The sequence below is a fragment of the Chamaea fasciata genome, unplaced genomic scaffold (genome assembly GCF_029207755.1).
Source record: "Chamaea fasciata isolate MVZ Bird 193981 ecotype frontalis unplaced genomic scaffold, bChaFas1.0.hap1 SCAF_7, whole genome shotgun sequence".
Taxonomy (NCBI): domain Eukaryota; kingdom Metazoa; phylum Chordata; class Aves; order Passeriformes; family Sylviidae; genus Chamaea; species Chamaea fasciata.
In genome coordinates, this window is record NW_027094092.1 from 37,171,304 (window position 1) to 37,194,331 (window position 23,028).

Sequence of the window (23,028 nt, forward strand, 5' to 3'; positions counted from 1 at the left end):
AATAACTCTGCAATGTCAAGTAGCTCACAATTAGTAAAACTGTAGGGGGAAAAAAAGAAGTGTTTTGATCCTGAGGAATTTTTATCCTAATCAGATCGAAATTTCAATGCTCTTGTAGTGCTTAATATCTTCAATAACCAAAAAATCAAACTGATTCCAATGTCAGGTTTTACATTCAGAGACTGAAATAAAATGCTAAAATATACAAATGAATCTCATGTTTGTACAAGTTTATTATCATCACTGGAAAGCAAGATTGATTCTAAATTAGGCAGATAGAATGTCGTGGTTTAGCTATTTCTTAAACTAAGCCCAACTGGCACCCTGATGACAGCCTTGTGTATGTTCTTTTCAAAGTATTGCAGAAGTCCTGCTCTGACTACCTGCACAATCTTTCTCTCTGTCCATAGTATGGGCCTGCAAAGATTTCTGTGTTGGACACTGCCACCCTTTAGTCCTGGAGACAGCAGTGATAGAGCAAGATGAGGGAACAGGAGATAAGAAACTGGAAGAAATGGAAGCATGTAAAGGAAATTTTTTTTATTTTCATACAAGGCAAAAACGAATCATGGACTTTGGTTTTAGCACAGGCCTAGTGTTTGTTTTATCAGTCCTAATGAATCTTAAGAGATGTTCACCCACCCAAGAGTGTGTATTTGTCATGTCTTGTAGCCATGCTTTGAAATCCTGAAGACGTTTTGTTTGCTTCTGCAAATTCTTCTTTGGGTTACATGAGATATTGGTCTGTCTAGCTTAAATTCTTTGTCTGTTTTTTTTTGAACAGCCAGGTACTTTAGAAGCAGGGGTAAAACAGTCTGCAGTATACAGTTATATGTGCTTTGTACCCTTGTTTTATACACTATTAACTCATGGCTGGCTCATTTCTTGACAGGTGATGCTTACAATCTTTTGTGTGTGTGTGGAGGATAGTTGTTACTATTGTGATATTTGGTGGCTAATTATCCATTAACCATAAAAATACTCAGAAATAATTTTTAATCCCAAGAAATTTCCAAATTTTGTGGTATTTTGTGTTTCAGTTTTTCAAATGCAATTTTTTTTCTATTGGACAAATATTTTTTGTATGTAGAGTAGGTAAGTATTTATCAGGAGAATACAATCTTTGGGATAGTAAACAAACCAGAAAACTCTACAAAGATAAATCTTAAGGCTATTTAAATCATTAGCTGCTAAACCTAGTTGCAGCATTTCGCCTTCTGTAGATTAGCAATATACAGTTATTTTGCAAGATGCCTCAGATATTGTTTGCATCAATAACCCTTTAACTTAACTCCTGATGCTATTTCATCTTCAAATTAAATCTAATGCAATACTGATTTAGCACATTCCTATTTCAGTTTGTAGGCTTTCAATTGTGTCTTCCATAGCTCATAATTAGTTGAAATTTGGACCCAAAATCTCCTATTTTGACCTTAAAAGTGTCCATAATTCCAGCTGTATAAATACTTGCTGCATTAAGGAGTTATAGAGTGAAGGTTGAGCTCTGACTTCTGCTGGTAACTTCTGTGTTTTCCAGTTTCTCTGTTAATAATTTTCTGGGGGTTTTTTTAAGTCTTTTTGTGCACAAAATTTCCAACCCCAAAATTGTATTTTGATATTATTCTTTTGATAAATTGCAGAAGCAAATGTTAAATTGCAAAGCCATGGGAATAGAGGATATTACTGTACACGTCCAGCAGCTTCACCTTCATTCTGTCCACCAAACTATTTCTGTGCTAACTTTTTGCTAGAGGATGTAAATGTACACCATTTTAAAAAAGAACAAAAGTACTTCAGTCACATATCTTTCTACCCTTATTGCTGAGATCCTCTCCAAGATTATCGAGACCAGATGTTTCCATCACCTTATTTTCTAAACCAGAAAGTGTGTTGCCCCACTGAAAATCCAAGAATGGATTAAGGATTTTGTTTGTAATTTACTAGGCTGTGAAATATCCCATCCTAAAATGTCACTATGAAGGAATGATGAAACTGTTGCAGATTTTTCCAGGATTTTAGAAACCTGTTAGTGCTGTGGGTTATTTCTTTTCTTTTTCAAAGGTGTGGACTGCTGACCTTGTGTGTCTAAGGGAGACAGTTTTCAAAGCTGTAAGGATACAAAAACAGTATAAGTAAACTGTTCAGCACATATCAAATGTGTGGCAGTAAGTCGTATTAGCACTTGTTGGAAAAGAACCTGCATAAATCACTTGAGGCTTTGCCATCCATGTGTCATGTGGTGGGTCCATGTTGGTTTTGATGCCTGATAACCTATAAAGTGAGTCGGCTGGTACAGGACTTTACCTCAGTCCTTTGGGAATGTTCTTCAAAACACCTGAAGCCCTTTAATCCAATGTCCATAGGTTGCTAAGTATTGCTTCTGAGATCACAAGATGCATAATTATTCCAAAGTTCTTTTTTTTTATTATTTTACAAAGTTGTGTTTGGAGGGTTTTTTGTTAGCACTAAGCTATCTTTTTAAGGCCTGTGGACAAAGGTGGAAATCTTTGGGGTTTTTTTACAAGGCGTCTGGTATAAAGGGACAGTACTTTTCAAAAACATCTGCTGTCAGATGTGAGATGGGGATGAATCTTTGTGGTGGTTAGAGGGAGTTTGAACATTCGGTTGTGCCATACCACCATGACACTGTGCTCTGGATGCCTTTCCTCTAGAGATTAGCCTGAGGAAATCACTCATTTCACTCAGCCCAAGCACTCAAGCAGGGACTGTTATCCCAGAAATGAAAGCATGTTTAAATGGATCCTATCCCTTGAAACAGACCATCTTTAACCTAGGTAATTCAAAGATAAAATTAATATTGCTCCCAATCTGCTTCCATGAATCTTCAGTCTCTTTTCCTATTTTTGGGAGATTTAGTTATGTATAGTCTGCAGATACATTTGGCATGGAAAGGGTTATATTCTAAAATCATTAATCTTACATAGGTTGTCATATGATGGACATTAATGTTAGTGGAGAGATGGTGGACAGATTTCTGTTTCTTGAGCATGCAGGGCCAAATTTCTCCTCTGATGTTGAGTTTTAGTAGCTAAGGGCAAAATTTGGATCTGGGATTTCATTTTCCCCTACAGTTTGAACAGAGAGTTCATTAATGATAATGGAAGTTCTGTCTGAAGTTGGTGTTCAAAGCAGGCTTGGGTTTCTAAACGACCGTTTCAATATTAACAGAAGAAAATCACTTTATGGCAGGATTGAAGTCATGGGGAGAGAGACAAATCATGAGGGGAAAAAAAAAGTTAAGAAAGAGAGAAGAAATCCTAGAGAATCCTAGGTAGAAAAATCTACTGCTCATTTTTCAATCCAGTCTGTCATAAAATAAACTTATATGGTTTATTTACATCAATTTTATCTATAGAAACCACAGAACAGTTTTCTAATATGCATGCCATAATCTTCCATTGAATAGTGCCTCTAGCAATACATTGCATTCCATTTGATCAATACCTACATAATGTTTCGAAATAAACGTTTTACCTAGAATTATATACGCTTGTTAATATTCATAGTTATGCGTAATTATAAAGTTGTCATTTCAGATGTTGGGCCATGGGAAAATGGTATGCTAAAATAATCATGAACAGAAGAGGGGAAGCAAAGTGCCTCTGTTGTTCAAGTAGGAGATGATGATTTCTATAGTGCTGGAAAACAATGTTTTATGTGTCTTGGCTTTGTTTTAATAAATTTGCCCTGCTGCTGTGAACTGATGTCATGTAAACAGATAACATAGAATTGATTTTAAACAAAACACCTTCCTGGTCCTAATCTGAGATAATTTTCATGGGCAGCATGCAAGGCCTTCCTCATTGTATTTGGCAAGTTACAAACTTTAATCCTAATATGAATCCACATTTTATAAGTTTTGATTCAGGCTTCTTTTAACATTTGCTTTTCTGCGAAGAGGCAGGAAAAGTATTGCTTAGTTTTTAAACACTTTTAAAGTTTCTAATTTTTCTAAATGCTTGATTAAAGCTCTTTTTTTTTTTCTGCAAGGTTGTTGATACTTAATTTTGCCTAATTTATCACATAGTTATGTACGTAACATCCCTACACTGGAAGCTTAAACAGTATTTCCTATTGCAAAGTAAGCAATGAAGCAACTGCTATACTTAGCATTTTTAGTGACTGTAGATGCTTAAAAGAATATCCTAGGTGAATTAAGAAGTTTGGTGGGAGTTTGAATATCAGTGCAGTACAGTTTTCTTTCATGAACCTCATCTGCTACTTCCTGCTTATGGTAGGAAAAGATGAATTTATGTTTATAAACCTGAAACTATTACTCTCTGATATTCATATCACAGCAGCAGCCAGGTCTCAGTCAGTGGTATTGACACGATAGATTCTACCCTATGCTAAAAAAGCTGTTCTCTGTCCAGCACTCAGGGCTTTCTACTGTCATATGCTGTGAATAAAATGCAGCTTCCTAAAGCCTCACAGCACCAGTATTTTCTTAAAACAGTTATCAGCTTTGTATTTTTCTTAGAAGCACTCTGTTGAGATACAGTAAGTCAGACAGGGCTGGTAAGGAGCTGTGTGCAATGAAGAGAGGTAGAGCAGCATGACCCACAGGGACTCTTGTGATGGGAAGGTGGCATTCTTTACCAAGCAGTCTGCACTGAAGGCCTTGCTTTTGGCCCAGTAGGTAGGCAATGCTTCTGCACACTGTCCAGGCTTAAGTCCCCTCCTCCTCACTCCACCCCATGTAGTAGATCCAAAATAGAACTGTTTGTGGAGAATTACATAGCTGGCATATGATTCCTCACCGCATGTCTACTAGTCTCCTCTCATCTACCTCCTAATTCTGTAGCAAGCATCATTTAACATTGCTAAATATTTTTCATTGCTAAAATCCAGGTTTTGGATACCCACTATTTAAAACATCTAGCTCACTAATTGCAAAATCTATAGGAAAGTCCTTCCTACATCCAAGACTCACTTGATCCTTGGAGCTGTTATAAATGGAAAACTGTCTCTGTTACAAGCAAATAAGGCACTTAATGCACTCTTTCTGGCTGTGATGCTATTTTTCCTGTGGGTTTTGAAAATGACCTTCCTGTAAGCATCAAGGACTGTAACTTTTCAGATAAAGAAACTTGTTTTAAATCTATGCCAGGTTCATTCCCCTATAGCCCACAGTTTTCAAAAGCAGAAGAAAAAGTAATCCAGAATTAAAAAAATAAAAACCCCTCTGTTTCCAGAACGAAGTTACCCTGTCAGCTTGCCTTGGGCCTTAGGTGGAGAAGTGGAGATTAAAGAGTCAGTATTCCTTTTCATGTTTCGTCTGCCAGTTTTGTGAATGTAGAAAGAGTACTTGTGGTTGCAGCTAAGTATCCAACTGTAGTATTAAGTACAGCAATTTCATCCTCATGCAGTAAATTAAAAATATTCTTATAAGTTTACCATGAGAGGAGTTCAGTATCAATACCATCCAGTCATTGATAAAGGTATTTCAAGGAGAAGGGTGAATAGCACAGCAGATGTAACCTCAATATTTTCACCAATTATAAAGAGCCTCTTTGTGAAGCTGTGTGAATATGTAAGATGATCTCATCATTTCCTATTTACTCAATACTTACCTGAATACGCAATATAGTGTAGCTTTTAAATGCATATGCACATGAGTAAAATGTCCTTTTGTAAGAGACTTTGCTAAAAGACTGCTTTTGATACACAATTTCTTCATCTCCTCTTCAAACTGAATTAAGCTACTTCCTTCTTTTAAAACACAACTCACTATTTAGAAGCTTTGGCTTTGATTTCTCAGAACAGCCTTACAGGAAGAAACTATGTTCTTTTTCTATTTGTAACCATATTTCTGAAGACAAACTTGTACTGATTTATTTTAATTTTCTAACTGAAATAGGTTCCTGCAAAGAACACTGACTGTTTCTTCTTTTTCCCCCTCCTCATTCCACCACTACAAGAATATTGCTGTGCACAAAGCTACCAAGGAAAACTGAAATCCCTCTGTTGGGAACTGTGTACACAGCAATATATTCATACTTTGAGAAATAAGTGAGGGGGTTTTTATTTCTTAGCATGACATACTGTGCACTTTTTGCATGCCAACCACTGAATTCAAATTGAGGAACTAGGTAACATTTCAGGAAATTTTAATCAGGTTTAGCATCTACCATTTTAGGGAATATATCTGTGCAGCTGACATAAAGGTCACCAATTTTAAAACATTAACCCTCAGTTAGTCCCTTAGATAAAAGTGTTTGTATATGTGTGCATATGTGTATATATGTCTATATATGTGTGTATATATATATGTGTGTATATATATATATATATAAAATATATATATATAATATATATATATTATATAACCCAATCCTGCATAATCCTGTCACATGCGCCATCCCACCAATGTGGTCACAAGTCTCACCTTGTCTGCCATACTGGGTACTCCATGTATAATACAAATAGAAATACAGAATTATTTCCACTGCTCAGTGACTGAGAGATTTGCCTGAAAAAAAAACCATCTTGAAAATTCAGGATGTAATCTTCATGGCATTACATTTTCAGAAGCTTTTGCTAAACTGAAATGCATGGTCTGTTGCTACTTGGAAAACTTAAGTTCACAATAAGAGCTTAGAGTGAAGTGATTCTTTGCTTTCATTTCTTCTCAAAATCAGTACCTTTATTAATGGACCTCCGTACCTGGTCTTTACTCAGTAACACTAGGTTATCAATAAACTGGATAGATTTTCCTCCCTGATGCCTCCTTCGAATTGCTTTTTTTTTGCCTCAAAATGCTCATCTAATTTCTAAGTTGCAGGTTGGCCAGCAGTTAAAAAATACTGTAAATTAGAAAACATTTCCATTTTTTTTTCATTATTTTCCTTCATCACATTTAGAAATTTCTTCCCAAGGTATACTGTGAATTTTCAGAACTGACTTGGGGGTGCCTAGTGCACTCTCAAAGGAGGTAAGAACCAGATTTAGCAGCACAGTGCAGCTTGCCTGCCAAAGAATCTCTTTATAGAGGGAATTTTTATATTGAATCGTGGGACTTCCTTCAGAGCATGGTCCACAAATCTCTTATATGAAATGTGCTTTAGACAGATACAGCAAGGAAAATTCTGTGTATCCAGTAATATATCTGAGCTGGCCAAAAATAGAGTGGGAATTTGCAGGTAGATGGACTTCATAGAAAGTTCATTTTTAATACAGTATTTCAGACATTCTTTGGATGTATTCTTTGTACTTGGGAGCCTGAACTCTGAGTATAGATAGTTTATATATAGCTCTGATGCATGGAATTCTCATTCTTAAGAAAGCAGGCATCTTTTCCTCTTTTCCACAGTTCTGAAATGAATGCTCTGTTCAGTCCTTGACACAGACTTTTCCATTGGTGCAACAACCAATATGAAAGTTATTGAAGTATGAAGGGCTTGTCTAGGATGACCAAAAGAGCTGCAGAATCTGAGTCCTTAACTATCACTATGCAGAACTGCAGTGTGCCCTTCAGCCACTGGCTAGTGACTCACCTGGCACTTTGATTTTCAAATGTGTAGGTGGACAGTTGTCCTTTGGCATCTGTGTAGCAGATTTTATCCTTTGATAAAAACTGTTTCAAGGAAGACAATAGTTCATTTAGTAGGTACAAGTGCAGATAGATTTTACTAGTTCCTGCATGCGACTGTGGGTATTTATGTTTCCAGAAGAGAGATAGTGTCACTCCACACTTGTGTGAACACCAGTTTTACACTCAGCTCTAAGCAGAGTATTTTGAATGTCCTGTTTTAGTAAAATGGAAATGCCTACCATAATCAAAACTTACAGCAGTGCTTTTCTTCCCTTATTCTTCATAACTGAGAAAGTTGGGCTAATTTATGTGAGATTGTTTTCTAAAGTGGCTTACAACATTGGTTTGACAGAAATGCTGGGTAGTCATGTTCATGTTTTATCTTTATTCTGCTGTATAATGAGGTTTTGAAGACAATGAATTATCATAGTAGAATATTTAGAGCTTGAAATACAAAAGTTAAAATTTAGGGAAATATTGATGTCTGCTAGAAACAAACTTAGTTCATTAGAGGCTGCTGAAAAACAACAAGACCCAGATAAAAATATTTGTTTATATTAGAGCTGAACATAACTTGCACTTCATGTTCACTTTACATGGCACTATTTTATGCATATTTTCCTCCAGTATTTGAAAAATTGAAGTGGGGATTGGGGGATACCTCCAAGGTAAGGAAGCGTCACTGTTTGTATGGCTGCCTTTGTAAACATCTTTTTCTGTAGATATCTGCTGTACACGGATTTAGATGTAGATACATTCATATGTGTAATTGGGGGTATAGACATTTGGTTAACTTGAAAGCTCCAAAGTGTCATTTGTCACATTTATGGTAGGAACTTTAACTGCCTTAAATACTTATCCTTTTCCAAAGTGACTTTTTTCTTTCCTCTCTTAAAAAAAAAAAAAAAAAAAAAAAAAAGAAAAAAAAAAAGAGAGAGCGAGAGAGAGAAAGAAAAAAAAAATGTACTTCATGAAACTATTGTATATGAAGCACTTATTAGCCGTAATTAAATGGACAATATGAATTTACTACGTCTTTAGGACTCTGGCTTGTTCTGGTTTAGAGCAAGATGATTAATGCAAATACATATTACTTGAGATAACCATTTAGCAGCTAATTTAGCCAAATTTATTACAGCAGTTAGAGGTTTTTCATTTTAGCAGACGGAGACAAGGACATGACAAAAGCAGGCGGTGAATGTGAAGGCACACTGCCCTCTAGTGCACGAAGCTTTGTGGGAATAGTGAGGAGTGCAGGGAGGGAAAAGGCTCCAGCAACAACCGTGCACAGATTTTGTGAAGTTTACAGGTTTATAAAACCATTCTGCTCCCTTCCACTGAAAGATTTGCCTTTGATTCCCTTCTCCTGACACAGAAGAATCAGATACAAAACAAATCCGTTTCAACTTGGCAATATTTTGGCTGAAATATTATTTTAAACATCTGTATTTTTAAGCTGTCTTGCTGTGTGCATTTAATAGCACCGTTTCACATTATGGGTTGCTTTTACTTCTTTTTCTGTTTCCTAGCATATTTCAAGCATCGGAGAGAGCTGTCACTCTTTGCCTCTAACCAAGCCATTCTGTGCCTCCCTTAGGCCTCTTTCTCAGCCTGTTGGTGGATTTACTTTGCTCTGGTAGAAAGTAAATTCTCCAAAGACTTTTCCCCCTCTGACCAGTGGAGATTTGGTTCATCTGAGAACTGTAAATTCTGTTTGACAAGATCAAAGAAACAGATGTATAAGTTCAGTGGTTGATATCGCCTGCAATGAGGAGAAATGATCAAAGCAGCAGGGGTAGAGTATCTTCCCAAACCTTTCAAATATCCAGAATCTCAAAGAGGTCTACCTAGGAGCTATGAATAAATCACATATAAATTTGCCTCTTTTTTTCCTTTTCTTTTTTTACAGTTTGACATTGAGTGCATTGGAAATGTCCACACAGCAATAAGTATTCCGAGAACCATAGAGATTTGTAGAGGGTTTTTTTACTTTTCTTCTTCCACTGGAGTTTCCAAAAGCAGTTTAAAATTATACTTTAAAAACTTGTAAAACGTGTAGCTATTATACTGAACTCCAGATCCTGTCTGTCATCTCACTGGCATTAAATCCAAAGGAAGCCAAGTATCTTCTGCTTACACTTGTGGCACGCTGTACAATGAAGGTCATTTTACCACAATTCTAACATGTATTCTATCTTGCTTGTGTTTTGTTTGTATTTTCCTGTCAGTGCTGAATAAGGGTCAGTGTGTAACAAAGTATTACCGCTGGATGCAGAAGAACGGAGGTTATATCTGGATACAATCTAGTGCAACCATAGCTGTCAACGCCAAGAACGCAAGTGAGAAGAATATCATTTGGGTCAATTACCTCCTTAGGTAGGTCTCCCAGTCACTTCTCTCTTGAACTGCTGTCTCTGTTGCTTGTCTCTGTCGGTGAGAGGTCTAGGGAAAAACAACAGCCTACTAGAGAAAGTTAAGAAGAACTTTTCATATAATCCACGTCAGAAGTGGTGCCATTTTGTTATAGTTATTGAGGCATCTGTCATACCTCAGCACATGAGAATATTCTTGAATTATTATGCTGCCTCAGTCTTGAAATAAACCCTCCACCATTTTATTGCATGCCCTGAAATCTACTCAAATCTGAGCTCAAAGATAAAAATTATCCACACCAACTTCCAGTTGCTGTTTTATAAAATCTGGTGTGAAGTGTTTGGCACTGTTTTATTTGGATATTGAAAATGCAGGGAAGCAAACTGCTGGCATGCCAAAAAATAAGTTATCTCTGAAAGGCATTTGCCGGTTCACTCCAGAGAGAGGAACTTTCTCAGGACAAAAAAAAAGGCTCAAACTACTTTGTTGTTCGTATAAGCATCAAATAATATTCACACAGAAAAATGCATAATAGGATTTTAGAATGAAAGTACTATAAAGTACTATTTTAAGCTATTAGAACTATTTTAAGTAGAAATAGTAGTAATGCCTTGAATGAAAGACTGTTCCCTGAGAAATTCTGTTTTACCAAAGCATTTTTAAAGGACTTTTTCAGAGCTCAAGGGAAAACCAACAGTCACTGAGAGACAGTGAATTATAAACCTGACCTTTCTCATCTGAAAATACCTTTCAACACATTCTGTTTTGTGAAAATGTTCAATAAGATTGGGAGATTTTCTGTTCCGTTGCAAAGCAGAACAAACAAACAAATAAAATTTGAAACCTTGAGATTGTCATGAAATGCAATTGTCATTTTCTGGCCTGTTCTCCTTTTAAGTTGCTTGTCATGGTTTGTTAAATTCCCTTTGATGCCATGAGAGTTCAAAGTGATGTCTAGGGGTTAGATTGTGACTTATTATGCCAAGTCCAGCAAGCCCTGTAGAGACTGTGCCTGCCTAAACTTGCATGTTGAAATGCTTTTGATTCCCCTTTTGGGGAAGAGAAGGAAGCAACCCCTGGCAGGAGGGTATTGAAGGGGTACTGTGGGAAACCTCGCATGGCAGTGGAGTTTTCACTGGGACTTGCAATTTTTTGGCCTGTTATGATTGAGCACAGACTTTTCTGAATATACCCTTATCCTGCTACTTTTCTGTCTCTTTTTTGCAAATGTGAGGCAGAATGCAGCATTTTAAGAGGTCAGCTTAAGGCTGACAATTCTGAACTGGAAGTACAGCTTCACTTCCCCAGTCCTTAACAGGGCTGAAAAATGCCCAGAAAGCTGTAGAAGTTGTCCATAAGAATTATGAACAGCTGCCTCAGTCCCCTTTGCTGCTTTCCGGACAATAGGTGAACCTAGTCCACAAACATCCCAAAAAATAATTTTCTCTACAAGCAGCACATACCTAACAAAAAAACAAAAGCATTGTGGCCTTCCCCAGGTCTCCTCCCAGAACCTGATTTTTCTAGCATATTTCATTCACCAGTCTGTTAGAGAAATATTAACGTCTTCACTGAATTTGTATTTTTAATTTAGATTTCTCCTTGTACCAGAATCCACAAAAGATCCAAATGTCCAAATAATATTTTAATAACAGATCAAGGCATAATTAGGTCTACACTTAGCAGGAGTACTGGTCTGTATACATTTCCATGCATTAGAAAGTATGATTCAGCTGTCTGTAAAAGGATAGACTAATTATAGTGACAGGGAGGATTAATGCTGTTCTTGTTCTAGCAACTTGTTATTCACAGTGTGAAAGCCCTCAAACATCTTTTGCTTGGAGGGGGCAAATTTGGGGACTGCCCTGGGATGCAACAGAATAAAGTCACTTTGTCAGGACAAAGCTATGAAGATGATAATTGTAATATGGCATCTCAATGTGAACTGTGTGAACTCTGAGTTTTCACAGTACAATCTAAGAGGCTGAGTGTATGAGCACACTGTCATTGTGATAGTGTGTCAGGCACCCCCAGTGCTGCCTCATATTGTTCTATGCAGGACTGCGGATTTTCTGTTTTACCAGACTTGAATTTCAACTGCATGGAAACGCTCACCTATTCAACATTATTAAAGACTTTGTTGTTTTTAATATTCTCTACCACTTACGTTTAGCTATGTCTGTTCCCTTGCATTTGCATGCATTTGAGGAAGGAACACATTTTAAAAAGTAAAAACCAAGCAAAAGCATAGTGTTGTAGGAGTTTTCTTCCATTTCTCTGGCAGTGTAGCTTTTTTAGATTGCAGTCATGTTCATTGCTAACAAGTCACAGGTGAGCACCACATGAGCAGATGAAGATATGATTATAATGGGTGTGTTGACAGTTCTTTATCCCTAACATATGCATCTTAACATGCACATGTGCATCTGTCACATAGTTAGAGAGGTTGTTTTTGGTTTCTTGCTGATGCAGATGTATGTGTGCAGTGTTTAAAAAATATATAACCTGTTTTATCTAATTTTTGGCCAGATTCTTGGTAGCAGTGGTCACTTCTTTAGCCCTAGCTGAGCACCTTCTTAATAACTTCATGTGTGATATGCTTGATTAAAATGTGGAAAACTGGAATTGTGTGAAAGACAGGTATTGAAAGGACTCTGGCAAGGTTGATAGAGAACATTTCTACAGAGATAACTCTAATAGACATTGCCAGTGGGAGAGAAACAGATTGGAAAAGTTAAAACAACCTCTCTGTCCTCCCAGGCACAGTAATGGGATCGAAATCAAGATATTTTGTTGTTGGATGATTATACAGTATAGCTTTACTGCTAGATCTCACACAAGCCATGATGTCCCACTTCAACAAGGATGCTTTGATAGCTCTAAAACTTCACTAGAATCAAACAAGGTTTAGTACCTGGTCAATAAAAGTATTTGACTGCAGTATTAAAATAAACCTTCACAAAAATCTCTGCTGTGAAACTCTGAAGCCAAAAATATATGTTTCTGTGTTTACTCTGCTATTCTTCCTATTTATGCTCTTTGTTCCTGAACTTTGATATGAAAAGAGGAAAAAATTATGAAGCTTCAAATCATCCAATTGTGTTTATATTTGCTGTATCCTCTTTAGTAACCCAGAGTACAAGGACACTCCAATGGATATTGCACAACTTCCTCATCTGCCAGAGAAAACCTCAGAATCCTCAGAGACCTCTGACTCAGAGTCGGACTCAAAGGACAACTCAGGTAACACACATAGTGTGCCTTTACACCCACAAGAGGTTCATATCATGAAAGCCACACGGTCAGCTTTCCAGTTGCTTTTACTTCTCAAGTATTTTTCCATTATAACAAAAAAAATCACATAAAATTAAATTGAAAAACACTAGCAAAATCTTTTAATGACCTTAGCATTTCCATTTCCTCAGAATTTGGCTTCACTTTCTTCACGCATTCTTGCCTACGTAGCACCAAACTAAATATTTGATTTCCCAGCTGTGCTTATGAACAGGTATTATGCCTTGTGCAGAGGACTTGGGATTGCAACTGTTGGATAAAATTCAAGTTCTTCTTTTTCCAAAGTAGGTGGAAGTTCTACAGAGAGGTCTCTACTGTCAATCTTTATGACTCTTTTCCCTGCATAAATACATTCTTGAAGAGTCTCACTAGGGGGCAGTGAAGATTGAAAAATTTGAGAGTTTTCTTGGGTTAAAAGTTGTATTTAATCAAAATGTGTGGGTTCAAGAACTTGTTTCTAACCTCTTTAAGTGTGGGACTTAGGCTGTTTTTTAAAAGCTGAGTGTACTTGTCAAGCTCTATGTGTAAATTAGTCCTACAGATGGTCCAGTGCACAGATGGTTCACACATTCCCTGTTAGTTTTAACAGTGGTTACCTAGGCACAGGTGCAAATCATCTGGCCTTGAAAGAAGTGTGTTTTCCTGTAGCTCAAGAAGTAAAGATGTTACTCAGTTTTTGTATGTAGGACACACGGACGGATGGACAGACAGATAGATAGATGATTTTTCTCTCATGTCTATGACAACAAACAAAAACAGTCTAGAGAAAATGGATCACAATGATATAAATCAAGAAAAAGCAAGAAGACGATCAGGCTATTATATTATATTATATTATATTATATTACATTACATTACATTACATTATATTATATTAATTATATGGCTGTTCTCTTTCAGCTTTTGCTTTTGTTTTTTCTCCTTTGACAGCTTGGTTTAAGTCAATGTGCAGGCTTGCTGACCACTGTCATTGGGAATTTCTTCATCCATTCCCAGTGCTTCCTTTATGCTGTCTTGTTCCTAAATAGCCAAATAACACATATATGGAGAATAGTTTACATTTCCCATATGCACTGGGAGTTTCTCCAGGTGAGAACATGAGAAGTACATGTTCGTTCATGACTTCTAAAGCTGATGCAGAGCAAGACAGCATTCCAAAGGTGCACAGATACCTACATCTCAGAAGGAGATGTCTGGGTGTCTTGGAAGACAGAAGACATAGGGGCTTTGTTTATTACAAAGGAATTAAATAAAAATGCCAAAGGACCCGAAATTGGAACGGTATTTTGGATGAAACCAACAAGTTCAGTTCAAGCTGTGATATAATCCCAGGCAAATATTGTGTAACTTTATACTACCTCACTCTAAGAGCACTCTTCCCCAGCTAGAAACCATGGCCTTAAAAGAAAGCATCTTCAAAAAAAGGAAGAAAAAACTGAAGGAGAAATTCAGTTCTAGGTGGAACAAAAAGCTGGATGAGACTTAGGGGTTTACAGCTGCTACTTTGTTCCTGTAGGTTTTATTTTTCAAAAGGAAGCGTCTCTCTGCTGCTGCTCACACAAGCAAAAGTCCCACTATGTGACTTGTGAAGTGCAGTGTCCTGAATGCTCAGGCAGCTTTCCTGTCAAACCCACCTTCAGCACTTCTGGGAAATAGTTTGGTGTTGACATGGCTCCAGAAGTAACCAATATCTTTTTAGGCAAACTGGTCCTTCCCCTCTCCACCTAAAACAAGGATATTGAAAAGGGTAGTACTTGGCTCTGATGAGTGAAAAACGTCTTTCATTAGGCAACAAAAGACTTCTGGCTGGTCTGTAAAGGACAGGGTTTCCTGAAACCTTTCATGACCCTTTCAAACACAGTGTGATAATGGAGCATATTCAGCCTCAAAGCTGCTTTGGCTCTCCAAGTCCAGTGGGCTAGAGTGTTTATCTCACCCATATTAGAATTATAATTAAAGGAATTCGGGCAAGAAGAATGACAGCTTCTCAGTGCTGTAGCTGTGCCATTTTCAATGGTCTTTAGATGATTTGGATCAATAAAGAATTTAATTCACTGGATGATTATTTTTCTGTATTTTTTAATATTTGTTGTCCTTTAGGAGAATGTGAGAAGACAGTCTAGCAACATAGTAAAATTGTTTTAACAATAAACTGGTTTATTCATTCATTTTAACTGGTTTATTCATTCATTCAGATTTACACATGAGTTGCTTCTCCTCTCACACAGGAGGAAATCAGCAGTAATTCCACTGCAGCCAGAGACTCTATACCACTTCAAAAGTGGCTATGGTCAGAGGAAAATGAGATGAGAGTACTAGAATCTTCATTAGTAAATAGTGCTATATGTGGATGCCTGCCCACTGTAGGAGAACGTGGATGTGAAAGAACAATCACCAGAACAAAACGGTGATAATGGGATTGTTCACTGACTCCTCTTTGGATGGCACAGCTACAATGTCGTTGTGCTCACAGCTGTCAACATGATTCTTGTCCAGTGAGCAGATGAAAAGGCCCCCTCAATCGAGGTGCAGCCATATAGCATAGGCTTCTAGTGCATTAACAGTCCTGAGTCAGAGACATTCATGGTGATCAAAACTCTCCCAAAACAACACTGGGAAAAAAAAAAAAAAGTGCAGCTCTACAGAAGAGAATGTCTTTTGCCAAAAAAAGGTTAAAGCAAATTCAGTCTCATTGTTAGATAGAAATCTGGACTTGGATTATACTATTATGTTCTTATTGCTAATGCTTTGTTTCACTTTCATTTTGCTCCAGAGGACAATGAGAACTCAAAGTCAGATGAGAAAGGAAACCAGTCAGAAAACAGTGAAGACCCTGAATCGGACAGGAAAAAGTCAGGAAATCAGTCAGATAATGAAATGAACTGTAATGAGGATGGGAACAGCTCCAGCAACCAGGACAGCAGGGACAGTGATGACAGCTTTGAAAACTCAGACTTCGAGAATCAAAAGGCCCCTGAGGACAGTTTTGGCACTCTTGGCTCTATGCAGATCAAGGTGGAGCGCTATGTTGAGAGTGAGTCAGACTTGCGGTTGCAGAACTGTGAATCACTGACCTCCGACAGTGCCAAGGACTCAGACAGTGCAGGTGAAGTAAATGCCCAGTCTTCCAGCAAACATCAGAAGAGGAAGAAGAGGAGAAAAAAGCAAAAGGGAGGCAGCATGACCCGGAGAAGGCTGTCAAGCACCTCAAGTCCAAATGGACTTGACTCAGCTTTGGTGGACCAGCCCCAGCTGCTCTCGTCACCAAACAGTGCCTCAGTGCTCAAAATTAAAACAGAAATCTCAGAACCTATCAATTTTGATAACGATAGCAGTATTTGGAATTACCCACCCAACAGGGAAATCTCAAGGAATGAATCACCCTACAGTATGACCAAGCCCCCCAGTTCCGAGCACTTCCCTTCCCCCCAAGCCAGCAGTAGTTTACATGTCTCCATTCCAGACTCTGTTCTCACCCCACCAGGGACTGAAAATACTGCCAGCCGTAAAACTCAGTTCAGCACCTCATCCAACTCGGCCATGGCTCCAGTGTCCTCTGACCCTTTGTCACCCCCACTTTCAGCATCTCCAAGGGACAAACATCCAGGAGGTCCCACAGCGTCCAACTCTTTGTTGTACACTGGGGATCTGGAAGCCCTTCAGAGGTTACAGGCAGGCAATGTGGTGCTTCCTTTGGTTCACAGGGTAACAGGAACCCTTGCTGCGACCAGCACTGCTGCTCAGAGGGTCTACACCACTGGCACTATTCGGTATGCTCCTGCTGAAGTTACTTTAGCCATGCAGGGCAACCTCCTCCCCAACACCCATGCTGTTAACTTTGTTGATGTTAACAGCCCCAGCTTTGGTCTGGATCCTAAAACACCGATGGAAATGCTCTACCACCACGTTCACCGACTCAATATGTCGGGACCATTTGGAAGTGCTGTGAGCGGGGCCAGCCTGACCCAAATGCCTGCAGGGAACGTGTTCACAACTGCCGAAGGACTTTTTTCCACTCTTCCATTTCCTGTGTACAGCAATGGCATTCACACTACACAGACTCTGGAACGGAAAGAGGATTGAAATATGACCACATACTGTGTTCAGTGTTATACTCTGAGGCATAGACTATGTTTTAATTTAGACCTTTAATTCTAGCACTTTGAATTTGAGCAGGTCAGCTTATTATCTCAATATGATGGTCCCCATTTCATTCCCTTTCTCTTTAACTTGACTTATTCTTTAATGTAAAGATATTTTTTTATTTTTGCCTTCAGAGAGTCGAAGTACCAGTTGCCTGCCATTTTGTCTTCTTCTAAGATGTGTGTTTTTTCCTTTGCATCTTTATTAAGATGCCTTTAATATGTGTATGCCTCTGCCATAGAATACTCAGTGTTGTGGTAAAGAGATTTTAAAGTGACAACCATTGGTTTTACTTCAAAATGATCTTGATATGATCAAGATTAAAAGAGACAAGCATAAACAATGTGCCCTGTTTGACTAAGTCAAATGAAAAGGGGGTTTTGTTCCTAATTCCTTTAAAATAGGGGATAGTATTTTAGAATTTTATGCAGAGTTTAATTCTCTTTTTATGGTTAAGATTTTCTTACTTGCACATAAAATAATTTGGGTTCTTAAAAAGTTAATTTCTGGCCTGTGACTAGAATGTTAAAAAGTTGGACTAAATGTTAATTACAGAAACTTTAACTTAATTTCTAAAACCATGGTGCTATCATTTATTAATCTGTAATGTCTTCATACAATATGCAGCTTGTGGGCTGGGTTTTTTGGAAAGAATGTGTTCCGTACTGGTTTATAGTGGGGTGCTGCAGTCTCCTTGGTTAGTTAAGACAAAAGCCCTCATTAACATTTGCTGCAGGACTTAAAATTTGTTACCTCCAAACTAACAAGCATAGCCTCACATCAAATTTAAATGGGTCAGGAAGCCTTTTTCAAAAAGAGCTTAAAAACAAAAAACTCAATTTAATTGACGCGAGGAGCAGTTTCTTAGGAGCATATTGTTTTGCTTTATTTTTTTCTCAGTGTAACTGAGGCTAATTTTACAACATCAAATAACACTTCAGAGTAAAAAAAAGAAAACAGAAGAACTATTTAACATGTTTTATTTTGTTTTTCATTTAATATTATAGAGGGAAGGTTGTAAATTTCTTTTTTGTTCTTTGATTTGGGTATTTTTTGTTGTTTTCTTTTTCCTTATTTCTAGTGTTGAAACCAATATGTTTTAAAACTAAAGGATGGGTTAATAAGCTTGAAATAGATAACTACAACTGAAAACTGCACATTAAGTAAAAGAAAAGAAATCTCCTATTTTGTCTTCGTTGCCAGAAATCACAGTGTAGTGTCAAACACTCCAAATGACTGTCAAATATAAATTCTTCTTCCACTCCATCTTTGGCAGCTGTTTGTTAAGGCATCTAATAACAGATGTGAGAACTGTAATGTGTACAATGTGTAAGTGTCCTTGGCTGTCAGTCCCATTGCAGTTTCAATGTGTGTTACTATATGCAGTATATACTAAGCTAATGTAGTTGTTTTGTCCTTTGTCTTCTCTGTGCTTTATCTCTAGTCCGGAGTGGTAAAGTCCCATTCCTGCAGTCCTAGTGAACCAGTGATTCTTGGGGGTTAGTGGTTTTTGTGTGGTGGCCTTCCTCTGTAATGTCACCTTATGCTGCTTCCACTGTCTGTATACCTTTTCATTTCTGCTGTTGCTTTGCTGTTGTGTATTCTCAAACCTCTCTCCCCCCCTTCCTTTTTCCCCTCCTCCTCCACACGTTTCTCCTCTCTCTTTCTCTTGCTCTCTCGTTCTCTCTTCTTCACTCTCAGAGATAAAAGACTCTTAACTAGCTCAAGGTTAATGGAGCCATTTTTCCCACAGAGGAATTCTGGGTATGACTTACTCTTCCAGTGTACCCCACAATGCACTACAGAGTAATGCTCAGATTTATTAAGCAAATTGACGCCATATAGCCTCAGTTGTTAACATTCCCAGAGTCCTTGTGCTCGAACTGTAAGCAGAGGGTGCATTTCTTTGGTCTTCTCCTAGGTAGGCTGGCAGAGCATTATGTAGAGCAATTACCAGTGAGATAGGAAATTCTTTCAAAGGTCAACTGGCATTGTTTTAAAAGGAAACTGAGCTTAGAATTGTCATATATATTCGCTTATGTGTGCAATGCTAATGTATTAACTCAGCTGTCCTTTGAATTTTTCATCACTCACTGCGTTGAGTCAATTTCTGCAGTAGCTTTGAATTTGAGAAGTAGGTCCAAGTCACAGAGGAGTGATAGCAAAAAAGGAATTGGACGCTAGAAATTTAATTAATGAGCTTTTAAAGGTTCCATGGGAAGGATTTATGTAGGTCTGAAAAAGGCGAGAAAGCTGATTGGAAAATTCAAAGTTTAATTTTGGAAGCTCTGCTCTAGCTATGGAACAATCAAAGGACTGCACCTATCAGCTACAAAGAACAGCTAGACAGCTGTTGTTGTTTTGGGTTTTTTTTATAAATGTTTCTGTGTTGTGTCAAAATGATTTCTGGTGATTTAAACTAACAGATAATCACAGCTGCTGTCTAAATCCATAGTGTTTAAAATTACAAAATGAAAAAAAAACTTCATTACCTGTGAAGACTGTGTCTGTGTTTTTAACTATTTCTTGTACAAATATATGAAATCTTTTATGAGGAGACTGGTGCCAAGTAGCTGAATAATGGGGAAAGGGATTCTGTTCGTATAAATCTTAGCAGTGTTACCAACTCTACAATATAAAAAAATTAAAATGTTAAAAAGTGACAGCTATGGTACATTTATTTTGTGTTAAGCTAACCGAATCTAACTTCTTGAGTGCCTGGCTTATTTGAAACATTTTTTTCATTGATCATTGATAATGCTGCAAATCAGAAATGTACATACTTCATTTACAACAGGGTTCTTTTTATACTTTTGTAGATTCTCATACATGTCATACATGGTTGTCTTTATGTAACTTAATTTTTTTTCATCCCGCAGGTGCCATTTTCATAATAAACTTCTCTTGGATTTGTTACTATCTGGCATCATTTCTTTTACATATAACCATCCTGACTAATGAATGCTGGTAGTATTTGTTTGAGCAGGTATTTTTAATCGTTTTGTACCAAAAAAAAAAAAAAAGAAAAAAAAAAAGAAAAAAAAAACTAAAATACTGTAGAAAAAAAAAATAACCAAAAATGAAAGAGGAAAAAGCAAGATTTTATTAACACTTGTGAAATGAAGAAAGGAAGCTGTCAAGATGTAGGTTAAGAATGCTAATCCAAATACTACAACAAACTTGCCACCATTTTAAATTCTCAGCTACCCCAACTCATTGTCATATTGAGCATTTTTATGCACATTATCAAAGCTGAATAATGGACCTGCAACATTAACCACTATAGAAAGTGTGCATTTTTTCCTTGATTAATGCACACTGGAAGAGGTCAGCTTTTGTACATTAATCATTTAAAATGCACTTTATATTTTCATTTTTCTACTCTACAATGTTACAGTGAAACTCTTCAGTCACATTATATCCTACCTAGGCTGCTGATTCTTTTAAATGTGTACTTTCTTTCCCCAGAGTGGCAACCCGTAAGTTGTTGGTGTCGTGCTGCTAGACATTCTGCCTTACCAACTGAGGATAGAAACATTTGCCAGTGCGGAACTGACAAGGCAAAAAGCCTTGGTCCCACAAATGAAAGGGGGAAAAAAAAGTCAAGTATAGTTCTGATTACATAGATATCCACACACAGGGGCTGGCCTTAAAAAGGGAGCAACCTGCATAAATTTTTGGGGGAAAAAAAAGGCCCAGGGCAAGTGGTTTTGGTCTCTGCAGTGAAAAGCACGGAGAAGCTCAGGCACAGGAGATGCCTCCCCAGGTACCCATCACTGTGTGCTGCCTCTGTGGCTGCTGCTGCATGTACAGAGAACGGGCTGGGGGTGGGACAGGAGGGGAGTGGAAGCCTTCTCACCCACCACAGTTCTTCATTCATTGCCTTTCTTTACAGTGCCTCTCCCACCTCTGAGAAATATTTCCAATTTCCATATTTTTTTTGTTATTGCTGAGTATACCGTCTCTAAGAATGCAAATTTGCCAATAGCCAAAATCTCAAAGCAACTTTGAGTGCCTAATCTCTTCTGTTCTGTAGATCCACTTAGAAATTAATGTTCCTGGGCTAGTCATTCTGGGTCAAATTCTGTTTGCCTTATAAATGCTGAGTAAAACTGTCTAGTCACAGTTTGCAACACAACTCTTTACTGTGAAAGATACACTCAGCTGAAGAGCATGTGAATCTGGCTTGCTGTACTGATTAAAAAAAAGTGTGCACAATTATAGCTCAGGGAGCCAGCTCAGTACCTTTATAGATTGAAGTCAGGCTCTTTGAGCTTCCAAGCAGTTCAGGATGCCCACTTCCCAGGCTCCAAGCATTGAGTTTGATACAACTCCAAGTTGCAGGGGGTAGAAAGAAGCAGAGGTTAGCAGTGCTGCTTTCAGCTCTGCTTGCGTGTTCCAGTTGGCAATGCATCTTGTTTATGAGGTAGCTAAGGCTGCCAATGCCAACCGAGAGGAAAACAGAATTTAAATGCAGATTGGAAGAATGACCAGAATAAAGCCTAATGGAAGAATAACATGCCTGTTCCAAATAAGTGTTAAGCAGTATTACTAAAGCCACTTATTCCAAGAAGGGGCTTGAGAGGGGCATTTCTGAGCTATTATAAGGGGTTTTTATATCTCAACCATACTGTCTACACATGCATCAGAGCATGGAGTTGATAGTCAAACTTAAAAGACTGCTCAAAGATTTGCAGTTGAATGAGGACGTTTGTGTATTAAAGAAAATTATGGAAAGGCCATTTCATGGGAGGTTTTCACGGTGATGCCGTTGCACTCGTCTATCTCTGTTATCTGCAGCAGCTTTAATAAACAAAGTCAACTGCTTGAAAACCAGTTGAGCCCTTTGAAAAGGGTTCTTTGGGGTAGACCCAGCTGCTATCTTTGTAATACTTGAGGAAGAAGTCTTTGCCATTCAGGAAGTTGAGCAAACTTTCTCAAGTCATTCCATCAAAGAACATTTCCCAAAACAACTGATCTCAGTAACTGCCATCTCTAGAAAATTTGTTGCTAGCCCGCTTGTTTTGCAAGGTGATGTATGCAGGTATTTAAAAGCTAGCTGAATGGTTTCAAGAGGAAAAGGGCTCTTTCAAACCCTCATGATTCTGAGAAGTTACAGTAAAAGAAAAATATTTCAGGAGTACTTAAATAATCAGCTCTGACATCTTGCACTGGTGCTTTTGCACAGTGGCCATGTCACTGGAGTAACTGCGATGCCCCTGACAGCACATTTATTGTTATAATTCTAGGAAATGCATTAGTTTAAATGTGTCAGTGCTCTCAGAGCTATTTGCATAGTATTTTCCCTTCTTACCATCGTAATTTCTTTATTTTCATTTTAGGGCTGGGGGAGGAGGGTGGAAAAACTGGATATGCATTGTCAATTAATTTAATGAACTGTCATCTATCCAGTGAGTTTACTGAAGAGCCTACAGAAATGTTGACAAATGGGATGTCACCAGAGCCACAGATGCTCAGGTAAGATTAAACCCTTTATAAAACATGCACATGCATGCACACAGACATTCAGATCTGCTACCCCTGAAATCTAGTTGGGCTTTCAGACTGTGCAGGGTGGTACCTATGTGCATATGCATAATAAAGGTCCTTTCTTCCTCTCTTACCTATTCTTTCATCTTTTCATAAGTGAGAACTGGAAGCTA

The 23,028-nt window shown here is 37.9% G+C and overlaps 1 protein-coding gene across 4 annotated transcripts in view; it reads left to right on the forward strand.

The window, feature by feature from the left end:
- NPAS3 (neuronal PAS domain protein 3) overlaps positions 1-20,261 on the forward strand; it is a 596,091-nt gene extending 575,830 nt beyond the window's left edge. For all 4 annotated transcript variants that reach the window (XM_066188407.1, XM_066188408.1, XM_066188410.1 and 1 more), the window contains 3 exons: positions 9,784-9,931; positions 13,056-13,171; positions 15,996-20,261. In XM_066188407.1, coding sequence (XP_066044504.1) covers positions 9,784-9,931; positions 13,056-13,171; positions 15,996-17,305 — 1,574 coding nt within the window. In that variant the 3' untranslated portion in view covers positions 17,306-20,261. The remainder of the gene's footprint in view (positions 1-9,783; positions 9,932-13,055; positions 13,172-15,995) is intronic.
- The last annotated feature ends 2,767 nt before the right edge of the window (positions 20,262-23,028 follow it).